Source organism: Rhincodon typus, chromosome 9, assembly GCF_021869965.1.
Source record: "Rhincodon typus isolate 14 chromosome 9, sRhiTyp1.1, whole genome shotgun sequence".
NCBI lineage: Eukaryota > Metazoa > Chordata > Chondrichthyes > Orectolobiformes > Rhincodontidae > Rhincodon > Rhincodon typus.
The window spans coordinates 35,615,505-35,640,281 of NC_063340.1; the positions used below are offsets into that span (position 1 = coordinate 35,615,505).

A 24,777-nucleotide genomic window follows, 5' to 3' on the forward strand; every position below is an offset into this window, starting at 1 on the left:
TCAAAAATCTATTTTAATGGCTTCTCAAATGTTAAAAAAGGAAAGCAATATGGTTTCCCAAAAACAATTTTTAGATGATTGGTCAAGGACAATATAAACAAGGACAAAATAAACACAGGAAGTTAAAATGTAACATACAACAAAGGGAATGGTGAAGAATTTGACCAGAATGGAAGATACTTAATAGTGGAATCCTATATCTGGAGTCGTCACAAGCAGAAAGAAATGTGAATAATCAGTTGATACATCTCATTGTTTAATAAGTAAATTGGAAGTTAAGTGGAGACCTCGAGCCATTGCGGGTAAGGAAGAAGAAGGCATCAAGTGCCAAGATGTATTTTATGGTAGCTATGTTCTTTAACATTGAAATATAGAGCATTCCTTTAGCTTTTAATTAACAAAGAACATTTGACACTTCATATCAGGTCAGTCAATATCTAAGAAAGGAAAGATTGACAAATAATTCAACTTGATGAAAACAGACCAGCAAAGGGTCTCATTTGAAGTATTAATCCAGTTTTGTCAGGTACTGCTGTGTGGTGGTTACATTGCCTCTTTCAGATTTCTATCAAATGAAACAAAAACAGCAATTGCTCGAAAAGCTCAGCAGGTCTGGTGGCTTCTCTGGGGAGAAACTAGAGTTCACATTGTGAGTCGACTGATCCTTCCTCAGAACTGTTCTGAGGAAGGGTCACTCAGCCTGAAACATTAAGTCTGATTTCTTTCCACAGATGCAAGCAGACTTGCTGAGTTTTTTCAGCAACTTCTGTTTTTGTTTCTGGTTTACAGCACCCGCAGTTGTTTTAGTTTTTATTTTCTATCAAATGAAGTTTGATTTCTGTAATTCCCCATAAGTGCTAGGTTATAATATTACTGATCATCTTAAAAGTACTATTGAACATAACAGGAATGAAGGGCAATTAAATCATTATATAATTTGTCAAAATAATGTCGATTCATTCCCCAGCTTCCTTAAATCTCTGCCTCACAATTTGCAAATGAATACTCTTCTGCCAGGTTTTTCAAAATGTTGGCATAGCTATTTTTAATATAATAAAACATGTAATTGAATAAGATCCCTAGTATTTCTACAGTATATAAGGATGGCACAGTTATCAGAAATGATTTTTAAAAATATTTTAGGATTAAATTATCATGTTTTTCTATAAATGCACCTGCTGAATTCATTTCCTGTCCATGACATAGAAGAATATTCACATACTTTTTTTGATCAAATATTTGGTACTCTCAATATTTATATCGCAAATGCTTATTAAATGAACTTATGCTCTGTGACATTAATAATGAACATGCTAAACATTATTATGTGATATTTCATTGTCTGATTTCTTTAAGAGAGAGTCAGACATATTTATACAAATGCCTTTGCTAAAATGATAAAATACTTCCAAGCAACAGCATTAATTTATTTGTTGTTAATATCCCAAAGCACAATTTTTTTAAACTTTCTGGACAAATGATGAAGAGCAAGTTAAATCTCAGATGAAACAGCATATTACCGCATTGCTTCATTACATCATAAATTGGTCAGGAACAGATTTACTTTGTTAACTCCCAATGTGGGGAAGTTGTGATCTCCTCTATGCAAAAAGAAATTGGCTTTAATTAAATTTATGTAACATAATAAGGTCAGCATTTTTAATATATTCATATTTAACATATAAATATTAAGTGTTAAAAGGATTTAGGTAGAGGTGTAGATCAGTCATGATCTTGTTGAATTGGAAGACCATCTTGAAAGCCTAAATGGCCTACTTCCTGTGTTCTATGACCAATGGACTGGTTATGAAGTACAGTCACAATTCATCAACTGCCAAGATGCACATGGAAAGTCCTCGTACAGCACATGGGAGTACAAACATTTGAGTCAAGTATATGCTTGGGTAATACAGTTATGTGGAAGATATAGAGCAGAAGTCCATACTTGGAACTGAATAGAAAAGTAAATGGTGTGGGCCCAGGAGAAAGTCTTGCTGCCCTCTCAGCTAATGAATGAATTATATAAGGAGACTAAAACAAAAGAATGGGAGAAAATTTGAAAGAACTCAATTCTCTCAAAAAGCAAATAAAGACCTTTCAAATCTATGTTCCTACTTTAATATGTTCATCCCTCAACACCTTATCCTTGCTTCTTAGAGGAGAAGTCCAGGAGGAGCAACTAAGGGTTTGAGTTATGGCACATGAGGAGGCTGATAGTTCTGGAGGCTCAGAAGAAAACCTGTGCTATTATTAGTTCAGTATAGCTGACAATAAGGGCACAAGCAATATTTAATTGTTGTAGCCAAGAAATGTAAGAGCTTGGAGAAATTCAAGAGTAGTTCCAGTTTGGTGAAACTAGCTGTCTGCAAAAAAGCTGGAGTTGTGCCAGTAAGTAGCTCACTAGCCGTCCTCCAGTATGGCTCTGCCTCCTCTCTTCACGACAGGTAATAAATGCTGGTCAGCCAGTGACGCCCACATCCGACAAATGAATAGAAAAAAAATGCTCCATGTCCCAATTCCTCCCCGTGCAGGTTTGAATCCAGCCGACTACACCAATTATTGTGGTTAGTCTCCTCAAACAGGTCACAGGAAGACCCAAGTATAAAGGTTAACTTCATGTTTATTCGAACAATCTTAGCCTTAGACTGATTAAACAGAATTCAGTCTAATATTCTGTCCACACTCTGTGTGGATCAGTTCCTCATCTGCCCAATACGTACAGAAGATCATCAACCTTCATACACCAACACTGTTTACATTTCATTCTTGTAAAACAAACAGTAATATTCCATTCTCAGTCTCTCTCTTTATGCTGCTACAGGAACCTATTTATTTTTTCTATTCTGCTTTTAAAGCTGATACATTCCCTAGACTTTTCAAGGCCCCTCCTCATTCATTTCTGCAAACTGGCACTCTGAGGGTGTTCGTGGTTTATGCCTGCTAAAATGTGCATTACCAGCTCATACTGTGTGGCCTTACACCTGTTGTAACCCCTTTTTACAATATCTAATTTAATCCCCACTGCATAAAATACTTAAAGACTTGTTTATGTAAATATTGGGAAAATATCAATCCTGACTCAGAAATCAAGAACTAGGAGTCTCAACCTCAGAATGAAGGATTAGCTGTTTAGAACAGCTTTGAGGAGAAACTTCTTCACATGAAGTGGGCAGAGTTTTAGACCAGTTCGTACCACATGGTCTACGGTGAGATGTGGAGCAGAATCACTGAGGGAAGAACTTGTGCCATCTTTTATGCTTTTCACAAATTGTGTGGCAAGTTTCATGCTTGGCAGTAATGAGTTGCCAATTGACAATGGTTATTTCTTGTTAAGCACCTTGTTAATGTGCCTCATAGTCTAGACCCCCATCCTACCAAACTCACCATGCCAGGTTGACATCGGGAAAACCCGACAAAGAAACCATAGCGGGCATCTGGCGAATTCAGCTTGGCACTTGCACTGACCAATCTCCGTGTTGAACACCTGGATCTATCATCTCACAGCACAGCCCATGCATACCTGCCACACTCATGTGACATCCATGGACACTGGCATCCGACACTGCCTTTTGGCAGGTTTATTTCACCTCTAGTAAACCTCATGGCACATCTCCAGTCCACTTACAGGATATTTCTGTACTGCATTACTGCACCTTGGGCTACACTGGCAGGTATCACTGTAATGCTGCAGCATGGACACTGTCTGCTCAGGGACAAATGGTCAACCCTCATAGCGATCTACCTGGATGCCCTCAGCATTCCTGCCATGCATTGTATTTTTGTGGCTGGTTCCTTCAGTCAGAGATGTGAGGCTCACAGTGCTAGTGTTTAGCTGTGCCATTTACTGCAGACATAACTCCAGGAAGCTTGTCATAACTGTCGCAGGCTTCAGTCCAGTCAAGGGACATAGCCTTCACTCAGGAGCTCCTGGTACAGGAAGTCAATGGCTACCTCTCATATCAGTCCAAGCCCTACTTGTGTGGTCAGAGTCAGGATCCTTTCTTCAAAAGGATTGAGTAGCCGAATAATGGGCAGCATACCACCTGTCTTGACTCTTCCTGCCTTCTGGGCTGTTTCCCTCACAGAGTGAGAGGCAGGCAGGTATTAAGAAGATGTAAGCAGTTGTTGAGGTGATGGCCTGTTGGTATTATCACTGGACTGTTAATCCAGAGACCCAGGTAATGTTCTGGGGATGTGGGTTTGAATCCCTTCATGGGAGATGGTGAAATGATGACCATGAATTGATTGTTGGTGAAGACCCATCTGATTCACTAATGTCCTTTAGGGAAGAAAATCTACTATCCTCACTTGGTCTGGCCTACATGTGGTTGACTCTTACTGCCCTCTTGGTAATTAGGAATCGACAATAAATGCTGGCCCAGCCAGTGACATTCTCATTCCGTGATCAAATAAAAAAAAGGCGGCTCAGCTATTTTTTGCACAGGTGGGAGCTGTCCTGAGAAAGTAAGTAGAAAGTTCAGGGGGTCTGCAGGATTAGTGGTGTCAGGGTTGGGGTGTGCGACAGCAAGTGAAGGAAGATGTTGCAGGTAAGAGTGGTGGAGCACGAACTTTGGTGGAAGATGGGCACAGCAGCCGATATAGAGTGAGTGTGAGGTATTGGTGAGAAGATGGTGACACTTATGCTGGTGGGATGGAAAAGGACAGTTTCCCTCTTCCTACCATACGAGGCATTCCACCAAACAGCTGCGAGTCCTTTAATGTTGGTCTAGTGTTGTGACCTGTACTGCTGATTCTGGGGGAAGAGAAAGTCCCATGTTAGCACCACCCTGTCAGTCAGGACCTTCAGGACCCTGCCTGCCAAGTAGGGTACCAATTTGTCCTTGTCTTCCATGTGCAGGGCAAATGTCAGAGGAGTTCCAGCCTGACAGCACTTTTCCGGGTGCAAAACAGGGTTTTAAAAATTGCAACGGTGCAAGGGATGCTGGTCTTTCGGCAGATATTCTCTGAGTGGCGAGTTGTTCTGTGGTAAAATGGGGTGGAAATCAGACCTGAGAGACACCACTGGGGCATGATGGTGAGAGAACCCTCTCGGCCTTGCAGCAACAAATTCTCAAAAAACCCATTGAAAATCAGGAGTGGCCAAAAAAGCGTAAGATTCAGCCCAGGATCTTTGGAAACCTCTAGCCCATGGCAAGAGGATGCCCATATTCAAGATAGAGATCAACTGAGATTTGAATACAAAAGACTTGAGAGATAATGTTGATAAGTGTGGGAATATGATATTGAGGCCCAAGATCAGTCATGGCTGAATGGCCCACTATACATGAACCAAATTCTGAACCAAATTTAAAGACTTCATAAGATGAAGCAAAGCAGTAAAAGTTAGAGACAGTAAGGACTGCAGATACTGGAAGCTAGAGGCAAAGAATATAGAGCTGGACAAGCACAGCAGTTTAGACTGCATCCGAGGAGCATGGAACTCAACTTTTCAGGCTGAAACCCTTCATCAGGACTGGGGAGGGGGAGGGGAGCCCAGAAATAAATAGATGGAAGGGAGTGGGGATGGGGGAACGTAGGTGGGATGGAGATAGGTGGATGCTGGTAGGGTTTTAATGTGTTGGCCAGTGGGAAAGGTGGAGTGGATAGGTGAATCAGAAGATGAACAGGTTGGGGGTGGAGAAATTTGAAGGTGGTGAAGTCAATATTCAGGCCATTGAGCTGTAAGCTCTCAATGCAAAATTTGAGGTGTTGTTCTTCCAGTTGTGGAAGAACAGTTGTGGAAGAACATTTGGCCTCACTCTGACAGTTGAGGAGGCCAAGGATGGACATGTCACCAGGGGGAGTTGAGGTGAATGGCAACCAGAAGTTCGGGTTGGTTGTGCGCGCAGAGTGCAGGGGCTTTGCAAACCGGTCCCCGAGTCTACGTTTGGTCTCCCTGATAAACAGGAGACCACTTCAGAAGCAACGGATACAGTAGATGAGATTAGATGAAGTGCAGGTGAATCTCTGCCGGATTTGGAGGGATTGTTTGGGGCTGCAGACAGCGGTGAGAGGAGAGGTGTAGGGGCAGGTGTAGCACCTTCTGCAGTTTCAGGGAAAGGTACTGGATGTGGTGGAGGGGCTAGTGGAGAGTGTGGAGCTGACGAGGGGGTCGCAGAGTGAATGGTCTCTGCGGAAAGCGGACAGGGTGGGGAGGGAAATATCTTTTTGGTTGTGGGGTCTGATTGTAGGTGGTGGAAATGTCGGAGGATGATGTGTTATATTCAGAGGTTGGTGGGGTAGTATGTGAGGACTAAGGGGGCTATATCCTTATTATTGTCAGGGAGAGAGGGTTTGAGAGCAGAAGTGTGGGAAATGGGGGAAATGCGGTTGAGGAGGGGACAGAGGAGGGGAAACTACAGTCCCTAAAGTAGGACAATATCTGGGAAGTCCTAGAGTAGAATGCCTCACCCTGGGACCAGATACAGCAGAGATGGAGGAATTGTGAGTACAAGATAGCACTTTTGCAGGAAGGTGGATGGGAGGAGATGTAGTTGAGGTAATTATGGGAGTAAGTGGGTTTGAAATGGGTGTCAGTGATGAGTCTGTTACCGGAGAGGTCCAGGAAGGGCAGGTAGGTGTCAGAAATGGTTCAGGTGGGTGCAGTGGAAGGTGTTGGCGAAGTTGATGAACTGTTTGAGCTCCTAGTGGAAGCACGAGGCAGGACCAATACAATCATCAATATAGCGAAGGGAGACATGACGAATGGTGCTGGTGTGTTTGTTGTAGAGAGACTGTTCCACAAATCCTACAGAGAGGCAGGCATATCTCAGGCCCATGTAGGTGCCCATGGCCACTCCTTTGGTTTGTAGAAAGTGGGAGGAATCAAAGGGAAAATTGTTGAGGGTGAGGACCAGCTCTGCCAAGCGAACGGGAGTGTCAGTGGAAGGGGACTGGGTGGGCCTATGGGAGAGAAAGAAGCATGATGGCCGCCAACGAAGTCATTACTTCCGCTTCCACCCACCTGAGCGTTCCTGTACACACACCCACCCCAGCTGCTGTCCCCAACCCCACTCCCAGCTCTAGCTCAATACTCAACCCCAGACCCAATCCCTGTTGGGGGGGTATTCACCATCCCCCCAGACCTCCCCCTCACAGAGGCTAAATGGTCATCTTCAGTAAAGCACTCACCTTTATTCCACTCCGCCCACATGTGAATGAATTCTGCGCACATCTCGATGTCGAGCTCTTTTTCCACCACCTCCTCCTCTGCGCCTGTTTCTTTGAACAAAAATCCAACTCACCTTCTGACAACCGCTTCTCCTGCCTCCAGCAAACTCCATCCTTCTAGACACCAGTCCACGGCCTCCTACCCTCCCTCAACATCTTCATCTCCAACTGCCGCTGTGACATCAATCACCTGAATCTCTCCACCTGTCTCACTCCCTCCAACCTCTCCCCATTGAAACATGCAGCTCTCTGCTCCCTTCGCTCCAACCCCAACCTCACCATTAAACCCATTGACAAGGGGGTCACAGTGGTAGTATGGTGAACTGACCTCTACATCACTGAGTCCAGACACCAACTCTCTGACACCTCCTCCTACTGTCCACTCAATCTGATCACCAAGCCATCATCTCCCAGACCAAAACAACCTCATCACCTCAGGAGATCTCCCTTCCACAACCTCCAACCTGATAGTTCCCCAACCTGTTTCTATTTCCTACCCAAATACATAAAACCCAACTGCCTCAGTCGACCCATTGTCTCTGCCTGCTCCTGCCCCACTGAGCTCATCTCCTCTTACCTCAACTCCGTTCTTTCCTCTTTGGTCCAGGAACTGCTCACCTACATTCGAGACACAAGCCACGCCCTCCATCTTTTCCAAAACCTTCAATTCCCGGCCCCCAACACCTCATCTTCACCATGGACCTTCACTCCCTGTATACCTGCATCCCCCGAGAGGATGGCCTAAATGTCCTCCACTTCTTCCTCTCCCATAGGCCCACCCAATCCCCCTCCACCAACACTCTCGTTCACTTGGCGGAATTGGTCCTCACTCTCAACAATTTTTCCTTTTATTGTTCCCACTTCCTACAAACCAAAGGAGTTTCCATGGGCACCTGCATGGGCCTGAGCTATGCTGCCTCTTTGTAGGATTTGTGGAACAGTCCCTCTTCAATAACTACATCAGCACCATCCCTCATTTCTTTCTCTGCCACATCGATGACTGTATCGGTGCTGCCTCATGCTCTCGTGAGGAGCTCGAACAGTTCATCAATTTCACCAACACCTTCCACCGCACCCTCAAATTCACCAGCACCATTTCTGACATGTCCCGCCCATTCGTGGACCTCTCCGTCTCCATCTCCGGTAATTGACTCACCACTGACATCCATTTCAAATCCATTGACTCCCACAATTATCTTGACTACACCTCCTCTCACCTATCCTCCTGCTAAAATGCTATTCCATACTCGCAATTCCTCCTCCTCTGCCTCCGCCACATCTGCTCCCAGAATGAGGCATTCCAAGATATTGTCCTACTTTAGGGACCGTAGTTTTCCCTCCTCTGTTATTAGGGATGTCCTCAACCATATATCCCCCCTTTCCCACACTTCTGCCCTCAAACCTTCTCCTCCCAACAACAATAAGGATAGAGTCCCCTTAGCCCTCACACACTACCCCACGACCCTTCGAATACAACACATCATCCTCCAATATTTCTGCCACCTACAATCAGACCCCACAACCAAAACAATATTTCCCTCCCCACCCCTGTCCGCTTTCTGCAGAGACCATTCACTCTGCAACCCCCTCATCACACACTCCCCACCAATCCCTCCACCATATCCCTTTCCCTGTAACTGCAGGAGGTACTACACCTGCCCCTACACCTCCTGTCTCAACTCCATCCAAGGCCCCAAACAATCCTTCCAAATCCAGCAGAGATTCACCTGCAGTTCATCTAACCTCATCTACTGTATCCGTTGCTTCCGAAGTGGTCTCCTGTATATCAGGGAGACCAAACGCGGTCTCAGGGACCAGTTTGTGAAGCCCCTGCACTCTGCACACACCAACCAACCAACCCGACATTCTGGTTGCCATCCACTTTAACTCCCCCTTCCATTCTCCTGGTGACATGTCCATCCTTGGCCTCCTCAACCGTCAGAGTGAGGCCAAACACCTCAAATTTTGCCTTGGGAGCTTAAAGCCCAAATGCCTGAATATTGACTTCACCAGCTTCAAAATCTCTCCACCCCTAACCTGTCCGTCTTCCGACTCACCTATCCGCTCCACCCTTCCCACTGACCAACACAATAAACTCCTACCTGCATCCACCTATCTCCTCCCACCTACCCTCCCCTCAGCCCCAGCTCTCTCCCTCTTTTTGTTTCTGGGCTTCCCTCCCCCTCCCCAGTCCTGATGAAGGGTTTCGGCCCGAAATGTTGACTTTCCTGCTCCTCGGATGCTGTCTGACCTGGTGTGCTTTTCCAGCTCCACATTTATTGACTGTAAAAGTTGGAAGCTGATGATATGCAGGAGCTTTTGGTAAAAGAAATTGTAAGCCATTACAGTTTGAGCTTTTGCTTCCAATTTCAGCTCAGAAGTTACACAGAAGCACATACTCTGCCTTGTCACACATACACCACACACAACATTTTTAAATTTCATCATCCTTTGGAAATTACTTCCAGAGCATGAAAGAAATGTCGTATTTCTAATGAGGTCCGAGCTATTGCTCCCCACTTATAATCACAAGACTGCTTAAATATGTTTTAAAAAAGTTGGTTGCCAGGATGCCTGTTTCTGTTAATCTCAAACAGCAAATTGTGTTAAGGGTGCATTGGACAAAAATAAAGCAAACACATGCTCATATAGGCGATCACAAAAGCATACAGATTTATGTGGACTAGATTTTGCTCTCACAATGACATTGAGGCTAATGACATTCACTGTTATTTATGCGCAAGTGATGCAGCAACTTAAGGTGCAAACAGGTGTGATGCTAAACACAAATATTCAACGGTTACTGTCTGATTTATATTGCTCCATCATTAGCTTTGTGAACAAGACATTTCCCTGCCTGCCTCACCAATGAAATACAACGGATGGCATTCAATGCAAACTTAACTCACCACAGTAGGTCTTGTAATTTCAGTCTAAGTACTCTTTTAACAATGTGATGTTTTAATTACTGCCAGTCAACCTTCATGGCTCAGAATATTAACTGTTATAAGTGTGGAATTTAATTCCCTCATATGTAATTGTTGGAGATTTTTAAAACGTGAAATTTCAATAATTTATTTTTATTTTTTATTTATTTTATCTTTAAATCTAATAATCTAACCTTTCTTCTGTGTTCTTGACCTGACTTGATATTTAATTCACCCATTCTGACTTGCAGTTCCTTCTCAGTTTTGGCACAGTTAAGTTCATAATCCTTCAATCTGATGGAAGAGACACACAGTTGCTTGTCCTGTTTGCTCAGGTCCCTCAGATCGTACTCCCATCAATTTGCCACACAACAAACTTAAAAACTTAAAGGTGCAAATGGAAATCTATCTAATGGCAAATGTTATTAAATGTCCTAGAAAAGAAAAATCTTATCTTAACATTTTAAATAATAATTGGAGATTGGAGAGAGGGTGGAAAGGCTCATTCACAAATAGATGCATATAATTTTTTCATATATTATCCTTGGGAAAATTGTCCCCACTCCTCCAACCCACCACTACTCCCAACAAGTGTTGGATTTTGGAGTCACTCCATTGATGTATAAATATAAACTTAAAAAGATGAAACAACAAAGGTAACGTTGCATGATGCTGTGAACATGGGAATGAAATTATACTTGTCAGTCATCAAGAAATGTGTAGGAGTAGCTACTGATTCCCAATGTTTTTGAATCCTGTCCTGGTGCTAGGATGATGTGATTTGATTGTCAAAGGAAAAGGGGTCAGGCCAAAACCAATAGAAAATCATAAGATTCAAAAGGAATAAGAGCAAGACTAAACCATTTTACCTCTCCAGTCTGATCTGCTATTCAATAAGATCATGGCTGATCCACCCTAGGCCACAACTTGTTTTTTTGCGCCAATTTCTCATAGCCCTCAATCACTGGTATTTTGAAAATCTATCTATCTCATTTTTAAATACTTTCTTATTAACCTCCACAACTCTCTGGGATTGAGAATGCCAGACAGTCATGACCCTTAGGGAGAAGGAAGTCTTTCACATCTCAGGTTTAAATGAGTGTTCTATTAGTTATGTCTTTCTAACCCAAAAAATGTCCATTGATCTGTTTTCTGTATATTAACTAATCTCCAATCCATACTAATAGGTTGCCCTCAAATTGGTTCTATCTTGTTCAATAACCTTTTATATGGCACCTCTTTGAATTGAATACCTTCTGGAAATAAATCAAATGCCAGCTTTCACACCTTAATACAAAAAAGAAGCGGTTGGTCTCTCTGGACACAAACTCAGACTGAGAGATACAGAGAAGGACAGAAACAGTTGCTGCAATGCAAAGCAGAGGAAAAGATTGTTATGTGTTAGGCACAGAGCAGAAGATCATGGACTACTGATTTATTGTTTGAAGGTATGGGACTTTCTGAGATTTCGGAAGCAACAAGTTGTGGAGCAAGCCTTGTTGATGGATGAATACAGAAGAACTCAAAGAATCATTTTTTCAAAATATTGTCAGTTTGAGGAAAAGCCAGCAACTGAAAATGATGCACGTTATTGTTGAGCTTCTGAAAAAAAGCAGGCAAGAAGAAAGAAAAACACTGAATAGGAGACTCTTGTGGAATAAACCATTCAAAATAACTGTAGATCTAAATAAAAGACTTTTATAGTGAATTATAAGGAAAACAAACTTTAAAAAGCAGTAAGAACAGCAAAAGCCCATGGACAAAAAGGAGATAAGTGCAGATTCAGCGATTGAGAAAAGAGGATGATTAAAACTATAGAAGGGGGGAAGAGAAAGAAAACTAAGCTTCATTGGAAAAACTAGGTGGAGGAGCACAATTAAAACTTCTAATGGCTGGCAAACAACTTTTTTAGTGTTTAGGTGAAGGAAAAACAGTTGAAAAATCTTCAGTAACAGACATATGTAGATTGATTAGAAATATCAGTAATTGGAATTCGAGGTTTCAGAGCCCTAACAGTAAAGTCAGTGAAATCTTTGTTGTTTCGACATTTGAGTGAGGAAGGCAAGTTTTACTCAGCAACTAAGAAATTTTGATTAGCAGACATTTTTGATACAGTCAAAGAAAAAACACTAACTCTTATTGAGTGAAACCATTTCAAGAAATCTTCTACTACAGATCTTTCGGTAATCCTTCAGTCACACTGGAAAAGAAATATCTTTGTTCACCTTAATTCATCTCTATGAAGAAGCCATATCAGTAAAGGAAAATTGAACATTACATTGGAAACAGCATTAAGAACAGCAGAAATTTGAATAATTTTCAGTTTGGTACTACAACGCCAATCTATACAACATCAAAGATTCAACAACTTTAATCAATGGAAAACACACAACAAAATATGAGTACAGCATAAGCATTTTAAAATCTAAACAATGACCCCCCAAATTAAACAAATAATCAACAACTTCAAGTGCCTGTCAACAATTAGACAATATAAAAAAATGTACCTATACCAATCTTTCCACCAGAAAAAATCAAATTCAGTTGAGAGATCAACAAATTGGCAAACGTAGAAGGCACAATTCCTAAGAGAATTGAACAGTAAAACAAATGAAGCACAATTAAGGACAAACTACTGTCAGAAAAGAACATCAGATAATATAAATAACAAATTGATGAAACACAACTTACCTTTGACAATGTCCTCTTGCTTTTGATAAAATTTCACTTCAGGAGCAAAGAGAACACTGGTGAGATTATGTTTCAAAAGCAGACAACAACTCCCAGCAGGGTTGGTGGAGTGAAAAACTATCATTGGATGAACAACATCACTTTTTTCTTGGAAAATTAATAATATCACCTGATCCAGATGTTGAACAAGAACCAGAAGCAATCCAGCTTCCCCACTCATTCCTGCAGTTATATCGATGCAAGTTCCTTCAGCCAGATTGATTAAATCTCTGATATACCAAAAACCAGCAAAGGAAAAGCAAAATCACCAATTTTATCTCGAGTTTCTGTATCTCGTCATAGATTTACCTGACCAACATTCTGACAAAGATGAATCAAATTGAAGACTTGTGTAAAACTAGGAAAGATACGAGGAAAAATTATTGTAAAACTTTCAAGATTGTATAAATGTCAATTAATATGTTTGATAAGGAGTAAAATGCTTGGGGAGGACTGTTGTGTAAAGATTTTAGGACCTGCAATGATGGCACAGAGTTGTTCATCAATATGTATAAATCAATAGTGAGGATAGAGTTAGAGTTGTCAAATGTATGACTCTAGAAGAGTGAGCATGAACATGAACACAACAAAGGTGTTGTAATCATTACATAATGTAACTATAAGTTGGAGCCTGGTGTATAATTATGATGTGTAATACTATTTAGTACGAAGTATAATAAATTGTGTTACTTTGAAGTTTAGGCCTGAACAAGCCCCTTACTTTGGCTTCTACATAGAGTTGTAGAGTCATACAGCACAGAAACAGATCCTTTAGGCCAACTTGTCCATGCCGACCAGACATCCCAATCTGACCTACTCCCATTTGCCAGCATTTCGCCCATATCCCTCTAAACCCTTCCTATTCATGTACCCATCCAGATGTCTTTTAAATGTTGGCATTGTATCTGCCTCCACCACTTCCTCTAACAGAAAGACTCATATCAGTCTGTCTTGAACCCTAACTCATTATGTGGTATCAAACTACATGTCAAAAGAACCAAGCTCTTGTTCTTATCTTTAAAGACCACAGGGTTTGTTGCCATCACAATGCAGCTCCACTTTTCCTGGCTCTCGTTTCTATTCTGAACTTGCACTGGAGCCCTGGGCTCTATCTAGTGGTAGATGTTGGTCAATGCAGGTAGCAGCTATAGTCATAGAGATATACATCACGGAAACAGACCCTTCGGTTCAACTCGTCCATGCCGACCATATATCCTAAATTAATCTAGTCCCATTCAGCATTTAGCCCATATCCCTGTAAGCCCTTCCTATTCATATACCTATCCGAATGCCTTTTAAATGCTGTGATTGTACCAGCCTCCACCATTTCCTTTGGCAGTTCATTACATATACACACCACCTTCTGTGTGAACAAGTTGTCCTTTAGGACCCTTTTAAATCGTTTCCGTCTCATCTTAAACCTATGCCCTCTGGTTTTGGACTCCCTACCCTAGGGAAAAGACCTTGACTATTCACTCTATCCATGCCCCTCGTGATTTTATAAACCTCAATAAGGTTACCCCTCGGCCCTATGTGCTCCAGGGAAAGTAGCCCCATCAGACTCCAGTTGCCTTCTGCACTCACCAACCTTTGCTAATAGATGGATCCTAATTAATCTAAAATAAAATTGAATATGTTTCTTAATATTTATTTAAATTTATGTATGTTGTAATTTTAATATTTTAAAACAGTAAAAATGTTATTTATGAATGTGGCTATTTAAGAATGTAGAGAATTGCAACCTGTAATGTTTTAATTCTTTTTTTGTTGAGAATTGTCCTAAAGTTTGTAACTGTGCAGTTTTCTTTTATATTTAGTGATTTGTTTAATTTTGCAAGCCGTTGCAGCTCAGAATGTAAAGTTATACATGTGAATGATACAGTCTTTCAAATTGTACATTGGTCTTTCTGGTGAGAAATGTTCAAGGGAGCCCAACTCCAATATTAACATTGAAACCCATGATTCACTTAAGATTGTTTCACATAAAAGTGTGACGCTCCTCCCAGCAACACAACCACAATTGTGGGGATCTCATAAAGACCTTTAAAATTTTAATGGACGAGATGGTGTAAGTACAGAAAGGATGTTCCCGATGACTGGGGAGTCCAGGACCAGGTGCCACAGTCTAAGGATTGCCATTTAGGACTCAGATGAAGAAAAGGTTCTTCACAACGAGAGTGGTGAATGTGTTGAATTCTCTGCCACAGAAAATTGTTCAAAACATTGAATGTTTTCAAGAAGGAGTTAGATATAGTTCCAAGGGCTATCCTGAGCTGGATAATCATAATCATTTTGAATGGTAGACCAGGCTTGATGGATTGAATGGCCTATTCCTACTCCTATTTTCTGGTTATTAATTATAAGTAAGGGCTTACTTTATTGAAATCTATGACATTTCTGAGCCTAAGGCCTAAGGCAGCATGCAAATTTCATGGAGTTCAACAAAGCCATTATTGGACTGGATGTTTTCACAATGTTCACAAGATAAGGTCCTCAAGCATGTAACTAAGTTTAATTCAAAACTACTAAAAAGGTTGCGGTCACAATCATTTATGAATCTATATGTGTAAATTCATAACAAAATCCAATTCTCAAGCAAACATTTAACTTTACCAAATCAATATTTATTGGACATAATATTTGGTAAACTTCACAGCAACACTTCTGAATACAGAGATTCTCAGGTGCTTGTGGAAACGACATTGAGAAGTATTTTCTTAAGTCTGGTGTGGTGTGAGTAATGCCGAGAAAGATAGGAAAATATGAAAATGAAAATATTGGGTTGTGACCTCGAGAATTTTTTTTCTGATTTTCTCCTCAATCCATAATTGGCAACTTTAGAGTCTTGTTGTTGAGTGGGGACTATCCTATTTTCATGCATTTGTATCTCATTAAACACCAAATCATCTTATTTATTTGCCACTTTCAATTATCTCCTTCCTTGAGAAACTAGATGGCCCAGATGTCTGATGTGTAAGCCAAAGCAGGTACCCAGTGAAAAAACTTGTCCCAGCCATCACACAACTGCTTCTTCTGCGCAATGTCCTGAATGCTCCACAACCACCAACCTCCTTGATCCTTTGTCCGTATAAATCAGTCTTGGCAAATCACCAGCCACAACATATCATCATGCTGGCTCTTGGGTCAACTCACACCTCATTTCAGCCCTTAGACCAAACACCTCTGACTTGTAAGCTGCTGCCAGGTTGCCTTGTGTGGAGGGACATCTGTTCAGGATGCATGTTACAACTCTTCACTTACTTTCTTGGTGCTCTTTGTGCTTACTTGGAGATTGTCAGCCCCTGTTTACTTTCTTTGCACATATTCACTGACTCACAGACTGCTAGCTTCTGTATAGGCCCCATTGCTTTCTTAGTGCACAGGGTCTTCAGTGGTCAATCATAGACTGCCAACTACTGTGGCTTACATTGCCTTTTTCCACAGCAGGAGGAAAGTACGTTGTCATGGTGGAGGGCACTGAACAGTTAATGGGGTGGATATGTCGCTGTGTGGCACCATGCCACAGCGTGCTATGTCACATCAGCAGCACATACCAGCAATTGTGCAGCAAACACACTGCTTGTGCTTCAAGCACTTGACTTTGTGTGAAAGTCAAAGAGGAGCAGTCCTTTGTGGGGTAAAGGGGGCTAGTATTGTCTCAGTAAGTCAAGTGCCTCGTCGATTCCTGTCCAGGTGGGCTACCAGTAGTCAGTCAGGCATGCAGTGTATGCTTCTGCACTTCAGAGGGGAGGGAGGAGTTTCTCCTGCGGTTAAACAAAGGAAGAGATGGAGTACAATGGAAGTAGATGTAAGAGCAGACACCACCCACCCGCCCACCACCACCAGTACACACACAGTGATTAGGAACCAGAGGGCAAGACGGGTTAGTGGTTTGGGAGGATGAGGTGGTGAGAGCCATGGAGTGGACATAATACAATAGTGAGAGTTATAGTCCATGAACCTTGATGAAACGTATGTGCAGTGGCAAAGCTATAGTGAGTGTTAGCCCTGTGAGTGTGAGGTTGCAGAGATAAGATGGTGACACTCACCTATGTGGAGAGCAGAAGACCAATAACATTCTTGAACTGCTGGGCATCTCAGAACACAGCTGTGACTTGTGTCCTGGCTGGCTGAGTCTGGGGGCATGACTCCAAAATCATTGAACTGGAAAAAGGATGGCCTTCTTCTTCGCCACTTTGTCACCAAGACCTCTAGGACTCTGCGTGAGGAATGAGCTTTATCTTTGAGCCATGTCCTGAATGTAGTGACTTGACGACCACAGGTTGAAGGCCGATGCCTGTCTTGCAGTCTATGAGATGGTGTGCAACCGGTCTTTAAATATAGGGGCATGCTTAAGTATCCTTAAGGCTAATTATAGCTTAAAGTATTGGATGCTGAATGTAAATTTGGTTTCTTGCAGTTTTGTAAGGTCTTTAAAATAACATTCTGTGTAATTATTTTCCGTAGGATGAAGGTATCGTGAAAGAAATAGATATTAGCAACCATGTAAAGGAAGGCTTTGAAAAGGCAGATCCCTCTCAGTTTGAATTGCTCAAAGTGCTGGGTCAGGGATCCTATGGAAAAGTAAGTAAATTACTAGAATTGTTTGGTTTCTGATGTCCTGCTGCATGAATCACAAAACGTTAGTTTGCAGGTTATTATGGGAGAAGTGCAGTGGGCAATAAAGTCCCACTGCTTCACAAATGTCTCAAAAGTGTAAGTGTCCCACTGAGTCTTCAAGATAGTTGAATTGTCTTACTTGTGCAATTACACAGGACAAAAAAAAACTCCCACCAGGTTTCATCAATAAATATATACTTATTTATGGACAAACTTGGTCTCTAACAAATGGTGAAATGATATATTACTATGTAAACTTAAACTACATCCCCTTTACATGCAAACATGTACACATTCACACACAGACAGAGTTATTACGGATATTATGAGTCTTGATATATTCTTGTCAATCAAGAATCCCACGACAAGGACTGAGGTAACTTTCTCACAGTTCTTTTGGATTCCGTTGATGAGATCATGTTGCTGTTGGTCACAGCGTGATCAAAGCTCCTCAGTTCAGTCACTCAGACTCACGTCTTTTATTGGGTTAACAGTTCAATGTTCAGAATCTTGGAATGTTGTCTTTTACTCAGAGAGAGAGAAAAACAGAGTGGGAGAGAGAGTACTATTGCTTTGTAAACTTCTCCACAGCTAGAAAGATTATTTTCTTTCCCAGGACGGAGCGAGAGAGAGAGAGACATTGTTTTTTTACTGCAGGCTTCTTGGAGTCTCTTTTCAACTGCACAACTCCCAGCTTGAGGCAAAACAGAAAATAACAATCCAAAAGCTATTGCTCACCAACCTGCAGCCCAATGTTCCTGCCAACAGTTTGTCTAGCAAAAGTAACAAATCCATGTGCTTCTGCGAAGGCTACTTTACCCTTTGTAAACATTATGTGAAGCACAACATAGTCCCTCTTTAGATCTTTCAGTTCCAAAAGGACACATAGTAAACTCTCTGCATCTAGGCATTGTCCACAACTTTTATTTTCAAGTTTTCCTTCTGAATAATATTTACCAATAAAGCACAGTAAGTAATTAAGAAGGCAAATTAAATGTTGCTGTTTAATGAGAAGTAGATGGACTAATATGAAAATAGGGAAGTTTTACTGCAGCTCCTTGCAGCTCTTTAAAGGGCCGTGGTGAGACAAAATATGGTGGACATTCATTTTGAGAAAGATATAATTACAACAGAAGCAGTTGACAGTCCCCTCGGACTCATTCCTGGGATGAAAGTCTTATCTTAGGAAAAACCGTTAACAGCTTGGGCCTACACCCTGATTTAGTTGTCCCCAAATCTTGTTTCCTGTAGATCAGTTTATAAAAAGGAGTTCAACAGGTCACTGATTTGCAATTGGCCATTTTGTAAAACTGCCCTTGACCAGTGTTTCAATAGTTTCAATAGCTTCAGTCCTAATGAAAAAGCGATTTCTTTTAAGCAAATAAACAACAAACACCTAAAAATGATGAAATGTGCAAATTGATACTACCTTAATGAAATTGGCCAAGTTCTCACTACCCCTGGCCTCTGTTGTAAAAACAACCAGTCAGCTGATCTGTTGGTGACAGTGTCTCCGTGCACTACCTACAACTCAACTATAACGTTGTTAATTCTAGTTGCCCATACTCCTGGTTGTTTCATTTCATGACCTACTACAACATGTAAAATATACATTTCAAATATCTTTATGAATCATAAACAAAAGTGTTCAAACCAATGAAAAAGAAACAAGATAGTCTGGATTAAACACTCACCTGCTGGTGGGACTGAAAAGGAGGGGGGGGTGGTGTTTCATGAATCCAGCGAGTGATCAGCCTGCACTGCAAATATACCACTAGCCAGTGTATTAACTGAGGCTCTTAGGTAAGCAATTAATGCCCACGTAAAGGTATCATTCTGCCACCAAAATTAAACTGCCAATGGGAGAGGTCCACGCTTAGCAGCCAGCCTAGTAGATTTCCAAGGATGGGTTGCTGGGCTAGGGATGGTAATAGGGTGATGGGGATTAAGCATCCTTCATCTACCTCCTCTGCGGGCACCCCAAATCTGATGTTTTACCCCATGGAGAGGTCGTGGGGAATCTAGAGTCTTGTATCATGCTACGAAAGTGCTGATTTTCCTCCTGAACTGTTTGCTGGAGAGTCCAGATGATTAATCCCCTCACCCCAACCCCACACGCTCCTACCTCTCCTGGGAACTGGCAAGCAAACACACCACGGTTTCCATGTCATGTATGATGAGCTCCTACCAGCCATGAGGTTACTACCAGCAGTGCTGGGATGTGGACCTTATTTTGTAACTAATTGCCCTCTTAACGGCCTCAATTGATGGGAGGGTCTTCCTGACCCAGGATATATTTGGGGTCATGGTAGGTACCGGTTTGCCACTGTAGTTCCTGATTAAATGCCACAATCCCACAACTGAACTCACCATGTGGAAGACACAAAATTCTACCCATGATGTATAAATCAGCTGTATATTAGGACTAGGAGTAGGCCATCAGCCTCTTGAAGCTTTTTCCACATTCATTAAGTTTGTAGAGAAAGAGTTCAAATTTAACATTTATGTGCAATAATGTTCCAGACTTTTCAGGAGGACTTTTATAAGTCATAAACTCAAACTTGATAAGTTTTTTTAGGGGTTTCAAAACTTGCACCAGCTCACAAGAACATCATGGGGAAAAAGATTAAAATTTTCGGTGGTCTGCACGATGATAAGCACCTCAGAGGAGGTATGTGTGAGATTCATACGCAAAGTCTTTGAGACCCACAGACAGGTCACATCAAGATCACGGGGTCAGGAATGCACAGCAATTTGGAATTTGAAGCCAAAATTCATTTTTTTTTACTTTTTTAACCCCACCAGGAGATGAAAATCCAGCCCCAGAAGTTGGTGTCAATTTCAATGGAGCAATGATGACAAATGCAGAGAATTTTGCTATCATTACTTCTACAAAATCTGGACCATTTTTACAATAACAGCAGTCATGACAGCAACAAATTGCCTTCATCAAATGTCTTTAACAAGTTGCTTGATGAAATTAAAATAAATTAGGGAGGTGATACAAAGGCAAGAAAAGAGCAGTTAAGAGTTGTAAGGAAAAAAGTGAAAAAACAGTACCCTTCTCAGTACATTAATGTAACTAGGAATACAAAAGGATCATATTTTAGTAAGTGTGTGCTTTCCTGAGAAATTGACTATTTTGCAGGTCTGTTATTCTGAGAATACTAATGTACCCTGTTGCTGACTTGCCAGATACTATAGAGGTCTGTACAAGGTGGAATCTTGTTTGGGGTGATCCTTGTGGGTGTGACACAAGAAAACATGTCATTGCAGGGTTACAATTGTCTTCACTACCAGTCTTGCAGCTTATTGTCTGACTTCCATAGAATGTAAATACTAATCCACTTTTTAATTTGGGTTCTTTTTGGATTGAAGGTCACCTAGCCTTGGTTCTGCATGGTGTGAATTAATAAATCTTAAGGAAAGAATAAATTGAATTAAAGAACTTAGGCAATATTTAAAGAAGACAGGATGATCTGAATGAGTTGATTAAAGTGGTCGCATAACTTAATGAACACATCAGTTCACAATAAACTGTCAATAACAGGTAACTTCTTTGATAGAGCAGTAGTGAGTATCTCTATTAGTTGGGGAGAGCCCAGGATTTGATTCCCCAATATTATGTGATTCTTTTACATAGAGTTATTTTCTAGTAGGGCTGTATCTTTTCTTACTGTGTAGTGAAACTTCCTTCCAAATTTCTTGCTGCAGAAGACAACTGTGGGAGCTCTTAGCCATATATGCCAGTGTCTTAAATGAAAGAACAATGACTTATATATTCAACATCACAGATGATGATGATTTAGGAGACACAAACATAGTGTCAATGGGAGCATATAAATTCAAAGTTACATTGATGAAATGAATGGACAAAACTATGATGCATTAGTTCAATGTGGAAAAATATGAGGTAGTCCATCATGGATCCTAAACAGGTAAATCAATTTGTACTGAATGACAAAAGTCAGGGTGTGTGAAGGACCAAAAGCACTTGTGTCTCTATGTACAAATCACTAAGCTTAGTGCACAGGTACAGAAATTATTCAAAAGGTTGATGCCGCATTGGATTTCATCACAAGCCAGCTAAAAATACAAAAAGGAGAAAACTCTGCTTCAGTTATATACAGACTTTAACAGACCCCATTTGAGGCCCTGCATTCTGTTTTGAGACGAAAATAATAAACTGCCAACAATCCTCACTTATAAGTACCTGACAGTGAAAAATCTCCCATTCATGAAACCCATTCAAAGCTTTTAAATCTCCTGTTTTAGTTAACCTCTTATTAAAAACAAACAAACTTCTATTCAGAGCCCATTTCAAAGACAGTTAATTCATTATTAGCCTCTTTAAATTGCTAATCAACCCGTACACTCGGACACCCGTGCTGAGATAAGTAACACTTTGTTCAATTTTCTTCCAAGGTATTTCTCGTTAAGAAAATAAAAGGCTCTGATGCTGGGCAGCTCTATGCCATGAAGGTATTAAAGAAGGCGACACTGAAAGGTAAGTGCTAAAGAGTTGACACATTACATAAATCCAAATGATTAATCAACGATGAGATGTTATCGGGTTGTGTTTACAGCTATATTGAGCTTGACCCATATTTCCTGAAACTAAGGATTTACTGCTTCATCCTGCTACCTCCAGCTTTCTTCAAAAGGTATTTATATATTGTAACAGATGCAAATAAAGACTGAAAGACAGTAAAACAGAGTAAAAGGAGGCCAATTTGCTTCGTCAAACAGCAATTTACATCATCATGGATTCTATCCAATGTATCTAATTCCCTAATGAAGGTGTGCAATCTTAGTTACAGCCCTTTTAAAAGTAAAATTCTACAACTTATCCTTTAAACAGTTCTTCACCATGTTAACTGAGAAAATGTATCAATGAGATTCAAAACCCCAACAGCACAAAAACAATGACATTTTATAGGAATTACTGCAATTTACATCTTTACAGCGCTGTTAACATGGTAAAATAATCTACGGCAGTGTACAGAAGCATTGTCAGAAAATATTTGATATCAAACCAAGCAAGAAACTTTTAAAAAAGGTTGTTAAAACGTTTGTTTTAAGGAATAATTTAAATGACAGATGAGTAGAGATCTTAATGTTTGGACACCTGTATGGAATGCCACTAATATGCAGTGAAAGAAGTCAAGAATATGAAAGAGGCCAGAATTGGAGCAACAAGAAGATATCAGAGGGTTGTAGGATTGGAGACGTTTACAGAGATAGAGAACATGGAGGAATTTTAACACAAGGATGAAATGTAAAAAATGAGGTTTTTACAGCCTTGAAGCTAATGTATATCAATAAGCACAGGGGTAAGGGGTGAATAAGACTTGATGTGATTGAATTCAAGTGCCAGAGGTTTGGATGAGCTCAAGCTTCGAAAAAGTGAGGCCAACCAGAACAGAATGCAGTCGAGTCTTGGGTTTCCACAATAGACGAGATGGGACTTGGATGGAAATGGGATATGATCGAGGTGAGAGTAGGAAACCTTAATAATGGAGAGGATAAAGGTTGAATGTTTAGTTCATGTTCAAATGAGATGCAGGAGATTGGGAACAGTTTGGTTCACTCTTAAAGAGTGACCAAGAATGAGGTTAAAGTCAGTGGTCCAGGAATAAAGTTTGTAGTACAGACCAAAGATAATCACTTCAGCCTTCTCAATATTTAATTCATGGAAATCTCTACTCACTTAATGTAGACAAACAATTTGATAAATCATAGGCAGCCGAACATGGATTGAGAAACATAGGCAGGAAACCAAAACATTGTCGACAGATTCTTTTGAAGGACACTAACAACATTACATAATACATTAAAATCTTGACACAGTCTTTCTCCACCACCACCACCCACTTCCCCCCCCCACCCCACCCCATTAGAATGCATGGTGAAATGCAGTACCTCCCTTACTTGAATACTCCAAACAGTCTTCTACCGGATTTAGATTATTTCTGCCACTTGCCTCTTGATTCACAGACTACTTCAATATGACCTGACACACTGATATATTTGTCACTGCTTGAATGGGGGTGGGGGAAGGCTTCTTCTTTCAATGGAGCTTGTAGAGCCCTCCTTGGTTTAAAAACAAACAAAACCTATGATGCAGTCATGATATTTAGATAACTGATCTTGCAAATAGGTTGAACAGTTGGAAAACTGTTCACTTGTGTCATAAACAGTTTTGTTTCCCTATGGCCAATTTGAGAACATTTAGCATCACTCTCACCAAGATCAACTTCCTCAAACACAGATTGGGAATTGAACAGTGGACCTTTCTGGGATGATTTTCCTAAGAGTCACTCTCCCACAGTCACTGTAATTTTGACAAGACTGCAACAGGTACCCCATCTTTTGCAAAATTGCATTTTTGATGTTCTATTACCAAAATTGCACTGGCAGAATGAATGAACAAAAAGAATTGCAGTTACATAATGCCTTTCATGACATCAGGATGTCCTAAAATGCTTCAAAGTTAACTAGGTACTTTTGAACATACCAATCTGTAGGGGGGGGTGATGGTGTAGTGGTATTATCACTGGACTGTTAATCCAGATAACATTCTGGGGACCTGGGTTCAAATCCTGCTATGGCAGATGGTGGAATTTGAATTCAATAAAATATCTGGAATTAAGAGTCTAATGATGATCATGAAGCCATTTCTGATTGTTGGGGAAAAACCCAGCTGGTTTGCTAACATCCTTTAGGGAAGAAAACTGCCATCCTTACCTGGTCTGGCCAACATGTGACTCCAGACCTACAGCAATATGGTTGACTCTTAACTGCCCTCTGGGCAATTAGGAATGGGCAATAAATACTGCCTATCCAGCAACACCCTCATCCCATGAATGAATAAAGAAAAAATGCCCTGCCCTATTTCATTTATCTATGGACAAGCACGCCAAGATCTCTCTATTCCTGTAATAGTCAAGCATTTCTGCAAAGGAAATTCAAATACCATATTTTTAAAATAAGTAACTCACCAAGGCCAACTCTATCAAGAAGGGGTGAAAGGAGAGAAAATGTTAATGAATAAAGGAAACAAAAAATCAGTATTTGCATAGCACAGCAATACAAATAGCAAAGTCAAAATGACCAGATAATCTGTCTTTAGTGATGTATGTTGAGGAGTAAATATTGTCCATGACGAGAGTGAGAATTCAAAATAATGGCAGGGAATTGCTTAGGAGAGATAGTAGGAACTGCAGATCCTGGAGAATCTGAGATAACAAGGTGTAGAGCTGGATGAACACAGCGGGCCAAGCAGCATCAGAGGAGCAGGAAGGCTGACGTTTCGGGCCTAGACCAAACC

At 40.9% G+C, this 24,777-nt stretch overlaps 1 protein-coding gene across 1 annotated transcript in view; it reads left to right on the forward strand.

Annotated features, from left to right (window-relative positions):
- rps6ka2 (ribosomal protein S6 kinase, polypeptide 2) overlaps positions 1–24,777 on the forward strand; it is a 215,478-nt gene that overhangs the window by 25,844 nt on the left and 164,857 nt on the right. The window contains exons 2-3 of the mRNA XM_048600975.1: positions 17,295–17,411; positions 21,873–21,954. Of these exons, the coding sequence (XP_048456932.1) occupies positions 17,295–17,411; positions 21,873–21,954 (199 nt within the window). The remainder of the gene's footprint in view (positions 1–17,294; positions 17,412–21,872; positions 21,955–24,777) is intronic.